This window comes from Mytilus edulis, chromosome 9 (assembly GCF_963676685.1).
Source record: "Mytilus edulis chromosome 9, xbMytEdul2.2, whole genome shotgun sequence".
In the NCBI taxonomy this organism is placed as follows: Eukaryota; Metazoa; Mollusca; class Bivalvia; order Mytilida; family Mytilidae; genus Mytilus; species Mytilus edulis.
In genome coordinates, this window is record NC_092352.1 from 70688344 (window position 1) to 70695746 (window position 7403).

Below are 7403 nucleotides of genomic sequence, written 5' to 3' on the forward strand. Positions count from 1 at the left end.
AATGTAAAGTACCAGTATACATTGAGGAGAAAGCAACCAAATAAAAACTAAATGGTCAGCAAATGATTGAGCTAGGTTTTTAGCTGCAAATATTTTTTTTTTCTTCAAATTATAAGAATTTTTGAATGTGTCATCTCTTAATTTGCATAAGAAAGAAAAATAGAAAAAAATAAGGCTCATTTCAAGAAAATGATACATTGCAAAATAATTTTTTCCAAACTTTAAAAAAAAAAATCGCTGGTCCACACTTAGCCCTGACACTGGAATCTGACCACACTTTAATGAAAATTTTATTTTAAAGACCTTTTCAGACTTCTCAGGTTTTGTTTCAATGGTACAAGCCTTTGAAAATTTAGAGTAAGCCTTTTAATAAGTGAATAATATTTGTCCCAACACATATTATAATAGAATGTTGTCAGATTCTTGCAAGAGAAGCATTTGATCATATTTATTATAAAGCTTATTTATTTTACTTTCAGGGTAATGGTATTAGATGCTGGTGTCATCAAAGAATTTGATTCACCAAATAACTTACTGAAAGACTCTAACAGTTTATTCTTTGGTATGGCTAAGAATGCTGGACTTGTGGCTTGATAGAATATGGTGCAAGACAAGTTGAGCTTAAGCTGTACATGTTGAATGCCTATCATGGAGATCTCTTGTAACGCCAACAACTTGGATTTATACTTTAGAATGCATATGAAATACTGTAGAATTAATAATGAGAGTCGAGAAGGTTGAATGAATGGTGTGTTGAATTTTTTGAAAACATCTTTCAGTTTTGTATATGTTCCTGTTGTGTAAACGACCATCAAATGTTTGAACAGACAAGTATCATTGTAAACAATTTAATGTCAAATGTGAAGCCACATACATATGTTTAAAAGCAAAAAAATGTAGTTTAAGTTTGAGTTATTTTACTTGCATTAATTTTTGTTAAAGTGCTGGAAACATTCTGGCTCTTCATGTTGTATAAAGAGTGGAAGGTTCTTGCATTATCCATAATTTTTGAAATCCCTTTTTATTATTCATAATATTGTGTATTCTACAAAGTTATTAGAAGTTATCACCTATCCTTAAACATATAGATAACTAGTATCACAGGAACAAAGAGCTTAAATATCACATATCTCAATGAATATAGGAGTAAAGCAAAAACTTGTTAAGGCTATTCCATCAAAATGGATGTGGGACTGTCAAACTCTTCTACAACTTTAAAAATACTTTTGTAGTAATTTTGTATACATGAAATACTTTTGTAGTAATATTGTATACATGAAATACATTTGTGGTAATTTTGTAAACATCAATTGACATACTATCATAAATGACATATTACTTAAGTACATGTATACATCTTCCCTTCCTGGCTATTGTAATAGCCCTTAATAAGAGTCTGTTGTACATACACTTTTATTGTCTAGTCTATTACTGTGAATGAATTCAAATTGTCTGCATGAGAGGGGTCTTTAATGCTGTGAATTGTTTTGGATTGCTTAGAATAAAAGTCATTTGTTGATATACACGAGAGGGGCCTTTAATGCTGTGAATTGTTTTGGATTGTTAAGAATAAAAGTCATTTGTTGATATACATGAGAGGGGCCTTTTATGCTGTGAATTGTTTTGGATTGCTAAGAATAAAAGTTATTTGTTGATATACACGAGAGGGGCTTTTTATGCTGTGAATTGTTTTGGATTGCTAAGAATAAAAGTCATTTGTTGATATAGACGAGAAGGGCCTTTTATGATGCTGTGAATAGTTAAGAATAAAACTTATATATGTTGATCTGCACAAATGGAGTTTTTTTATGCTGGAAAATGTTTTGGATTGTTAAAGAATTAAAGTCATTTTATTGTACTTATTTTTGTTTATTTACTTATTGTTTGTTATGTTTATTATATAATTTGTTGTTTCAATTGTGAAATAATTGTTTCAGCCATGACATATTTAGCTTTAGGTTGACTTAAAAATCTAGTTTGGATTAAGTAGTGCACTAGTGCTTTAACTCTGTTGGTTGTAGCATAGATGGAATCTATGACCTGGCACACTATGAGGTAAAGAAATTAAGAAATTGTGTTAGACATTCTTGTATTGCACTGAGAAGTATAGACAATTAATTTGAAGATTTTTCCCATCCAAAAAAAAAAATTAAAATTTGTCAGAAGGGGTTATTACAAAGACACACTTAAAAAGTGATAACTTAATGTGTTTCTGTTAATTTTTGATATTTGAATTTTGTGTGTAAATTATAATATAATTTTTTTTCTTCATTTTTAGTAAATAGAGTTGAAATTGAGTACGAACTACCTGGTTTACCATTAAAATCTTGCTATTTCCTTTTGCAATGGATTTTTATTTTAAGATTGATACATATCATTTTAAACTGCAATTGTTTGAAAAGTTGTATGGCTTTTACAAATTTTTAAAGGTTATCATGTTTTTATATTGAAATGGTTGAAAGGCCTTAATACTTTAATAACAGAAGTTTTATTTGTTTTAATGTCATTTGGAGTTTTGATGATTTGTTGAAATGTCATTTGAAGTTTATTTACTCCTATCTATATAAATACAGGGTCTGATATTGCCCCATCTTGCCTGACTTTTCAGGGAAATTGGAACTTTTTATGTAAGATATTCATTAATGTATATTAATATGTTGACAATGTAAAAATAAAAACACATCAATTATATTTGTAAGCTATCCACATGATTTTCTATGTAATACTTCAATTTTAAGACAAAGTTGAGGACCTTAGTTTCATGGTTTTACAAGGGTAAATGTGAGTTGAAGCCAAGTTATTCTATAACTCTGTCTTTGGGTGATGGTGTATTAGTGAGTATAGTTTCATCAAATGAATGTAAGTGAAACAATATAAAAATTGAAGAATAATAAATACTTTTCGTTTTAGATTTTGTTTTATATTGTTTCTCCAGCAGTCATTAAAAGAAAAATGTCATTATTTTTAGAATTTTAATTTTTGTTATATTTTATCTTGAACTCTTAATAGTCCTCTGACAGTAGTTTTATTGGTTGTATATAATCGTGTATTTCTTTAAAAAAAATTGTCTGTGAATTGCTAGTAATGTAATACATGTATTCATATTCACATTATTGAAAGACTGGAGAAAAAGTCATGCATTTTTATTTTCTGTTCTTTCTGTTGAATTGGTTTCAAATTTCAACTTTCTTGAATGTACAGCTGCAAAGATATAACGTTCCATTTTATGTCTTACAAATTGTAGGTCAGAGCCTTTGATCTGGTAACTTCCTTATGTGTAAAAGCTTTTAAAATTGCATTTAATATGTTTCAATGATTTAAGAAACTAACCACTGCTGAAATCGTAATATGGAGGCATTCTACAAAATATTTTTAAAATCCTACACCAAAACATTTTCATTGTTGCTAACATCATATTACAGTGCAGATAAGATCAATAATAAGCAATTAGATTTTCTTGAAGCAAATTTTACCTTAGATAGAATGCAACTGTTTTATAAAGGTTGACATTTTTGGGCAGTGTTTTAACGGTTTATTTTTTTCTTGTGATCCAAAAATCTGCTTTAAGCATCCAATGCCTGTATAAGATTAATCCAGCAAATCTCTTTAAAGTAGAATTGGCCCTTGATCCATATAGTTTCATTTGTAATGGTCTTGAAATATTGTTTTCATAAAGTACTTTCACTGTCATAAATGAGCTTTAAGATATCATTGATCATTAATTAGACAGTGAATATTAAATGATATTTTTATATACAGTGAAGACAAGAACATGATATATATTTTAAGCATCAATTTGATCTTATTACATATACTTGTTTTGCTATTGCATATGTGCAGGTATTATATTTAAATTTTAATTTATTCATATTGAGTTGTCAGGGTTGTCAGGTTGCTGTTCTGAGTTTTAGTTTGATTACGTTTTGCTGAATGTGTTGTTGATTTTAATTTTATTAAATCATTTTTGGCATGTCAAGTACACTATTTTTATTAATTGTTTGGGCGTTTTTATAATATTTTTGAATAATAAGCATCCCTTACCTACAAATGATAAAGTACTCTAGCTGCTGAAACTGTTAGTGGAGTACTCATTTAAACAAATCATGGTTGAAATCATATTATTATCTTTAAATTATATTATATTTTTTTATTGAATTATTCCCCCCCCCCCCCCTGTTTATCATTTTTATTCATGAACCATTAAAGATTTATTAAAATACGGAAATCTGTACCAGTTTTGCTTGGTTCTTTCTCTTTTCCAGAGATATAGCTCAGGTTAATGAAATGTTTACCAACATAGGAATATTATATTTGTTTCTAATTTAATTTATAAATGTGAAGAGTTTCAGTTCATCTTTACTTAACTGCAGTCATATTGCGCATCTTTGAGTTCAAGAGTTGAATGTTAGTATTTCATCAATGGAAGATTGTTATCAGGAATAACTGGGTTGTGATGAATGCTTTGTATGATGCGAGCTTTACTAATAAAAAAGTTCTCTGTTTTTGCTTATCTTGTCATAAAAATAGACCGTTACCAAATGTCAAAAAATCAAAAAGGGGAGAGGATAAAAAGTCAGTTCAAAGACAAAAGAAGAACAATCAGCAATGGTCAACAAACTGTACACACATATCTTAAGATTATATCACAAATTCCTCACAAAAAAGGCTTAAACTCATGTGCTCTGGAAGAGTCCATTCTGCACTACTTTCATCTACTGTTACTCCTCAAAAATGAATTGATATGTTGCATCATATCCAGTGGTCAAGCATCTAATGGAAGTTGATTGATGAATTCTTCTTGTCATATAGGAAGCTTTAGGTTTTGATAAACTTGTGGTAGCCCACTATATATGACGTTCAATTCGCTTTACAAAAGAATATGATTTTTACCTCACCTGGCCCAATGGGACATGTGAGCATTTCTCATCACTTGGTGTCTGTCGTACGGCGTTCTTCGGCCGTTAACTTTTACAAAAATCTTCTCTGACACTACTGGGCCAAATTTAACCAAACTTGGCCACAATTATCATTGGGGTATATAGTTTTGATGCGTCACTGATGCGTCATTTATAGACGAAACACGAAATACAAAATTTCAATCCTGCTATCAATGATGACACTTTATTTTCATAACCTACATGTGATAAAGTATTTCTATTTAATTTTCAACATTTGCATTTTACTATCAAAATAACAAAAAGTCAAGACATATCTGGGTTTATAGTTTATGTCGTATTTCAACTCCCTTGAAAGTAAAGTTAATTAGTTATAACACGTTGATTTTACTCATTGTAGAACGAAAGCATGGATCTGATGTTAAAGTTAATGGCATTCTTATCAATTCTTAAACATGAAAGAGACTAATAGCTGTTGGAACACAATTCTGAAGCATTGTTAGTAATATTTTAAAATGAATACACATAATCATTTTCATATGCTACCAAAAAATGTGATGTAGTTTTCATATTTGGTTAAGAACAATATTCAATTGTTTTCAATTTTCTTGAGGTAAAGTTGATCTTAGAATGTGACTTATATTAAGACTGACTTTGTTTGGTCAGCTCTTTTAGAATTGTAATTCTTAAGGTTTCAATCTCTAGCTGTTAGCACGCTTGTTTATGGTTATAGAACAGTTGCATTCCTTTTAAGGTTAAGCCAGCTGATCACCATGAAACCAAGCTTCCTAAAGCACTTTCACAGCCTTGAATGAGATTATGGTATTTTTAATGATGCCAATGTATATGATATAATAGCAGGTAACACAGTAACCAGACATCTACCATGTCTTGTGAATTGAATGTTATATACTGTAGACTTATTAGTTTTATTTATGATCTTCTTAAAATGACGCCTTGAAAACTGAAAGTAGATGACTGTTTTATCCTTGCCCAGCCGGACTTTTACCGGACATTATACAAAATACCGGAATAAATGACCGTTTTGGAAGCCTTGCATCTTACTCATGTAAATGATACTGGTATAATATCAATTAGGGTATACTTTATTTAATGTGTGACATGATGTACATCTACACGAAGATCTGCTTCAATGGGATAAACTTCATTTTGATTAATTCTGCATATACATGTAGTTTACATTTTATCTGAATCTGAATATTATATTTAACACATGTATACATAATTATATGTATTTCTTTCAAAACATGTCAGAAAAAACCCACTGACCTGGCCATCCTATTTTGAAGTTATCCTGGTCCTGGGTTAGAATTGTTAGGTTTTTCAATTTTGTGTTTCTTGTATTTCAAGAAATCTATAGTGAACTTTTCATTAGATTGATTGCGAATTACAGATTTATCCATGTTTATCAATTATTAATGTCTAGTGTATTTTAACCAAATAATATATTGAAACACCAGGAGTTAGAAAAGGACATGAATGTTATATATGGCACCATTATACATTTTGAACTTGAGTGGGTGTTTTTGTCATGTTTTCTTAGGCAATTAAAGGCAACAGTAGTATACCATTGTTCAAAAGTCATAAATCTATTGACAGAAAGCAATCCGTGGGTTACAAACTAAAAGCGAGGGAAACACATTAACTATAAGAGGAAAACAATGAAACAATAGAAACACTGCAGTGGAACAAAAAACAAACGACAATGCAACAAACATAGAAACGATTTCCATGCCATATTCCTGACTTGGCACAGGACATTTTTAGAAGAAAAAAAATGGTGGGTTAAACCTGGTTTTATAGCTAGCTAAACCTCTCACTTGTATGATAGTCGTAAAAATTTCCATTATATTGACAATAATGTGTAAAATAAACAGAGAACTACTAGGTAAAAGTGTCGAAAAATAGGGGAACAGAAGTCAACATTGTGTCACTATTAAAAACGAATATGTCATCAAAGAAAAACGAGATTGGCTCTTAATAAACAGAGAGTAATGTTATAGAATCATTTCTTGTGTAAATTGTCATTTTACTTCAGAGGGTAAATCTAGCTAAAGGTAGATACCTCTTTACATCATTATTGCTTTTATATTTGTCAGTTTCATCAATGATTTTTTAGCACCATTTGCAACACAGAAATGAAAAACCTGTGTTACTAAGGTGTTTAGCATATGTTCATGAAAATATTTGACACAGACGTGCTAGGGATTCAAAGAGTTAGGTCCCTTGTTCTTGAAAACAGTTAACATGCAGCAGGCGCGTAGCAACCCGTACGCAAAAAACGGAGTTGCGTACACATCGAAAATTTCACAAAAATAAAAATATGGTAAATCTAGTAAGAATAAAACTAAAGTAATGAAGTTAATAATTTTTTTTTGCAAATATGTTAATGATCACTTTGTAGCTATATTCCATTCCGAAAACTAGTCTTCTCTTTCATTTACGAAACCAGCATTGTAATTCTGCTGCTGATGCAAACAATTTAAA

The 7403-nt window shown here is 30.0% G+C and overlaps 1 protein-coding gene across 1 annotated transcript in view; it reads left to right on the forward strand.

The window, feature by feature from the left end:
- The window catches only part of LOC139488938 (multidrug resistance-associated protein 1-like), a 61703-nt gene extending 58742 nt beyond the window's left edge, over positions 1-2961 (forward strand). The window contains exon 32 of the mRNA XM_071274921.1: positions 480-2961. Coding sequence (XP_071131022.1) covers positions 480-594 — 115 coding nt within the window. The 3' untranslated portion in view covers positions 595-2961. The remainder of the gene's footprint in view (positions 1-479) is intronic.
- Positions 2962-7403: the final 4442 nt, after the last annotated feature.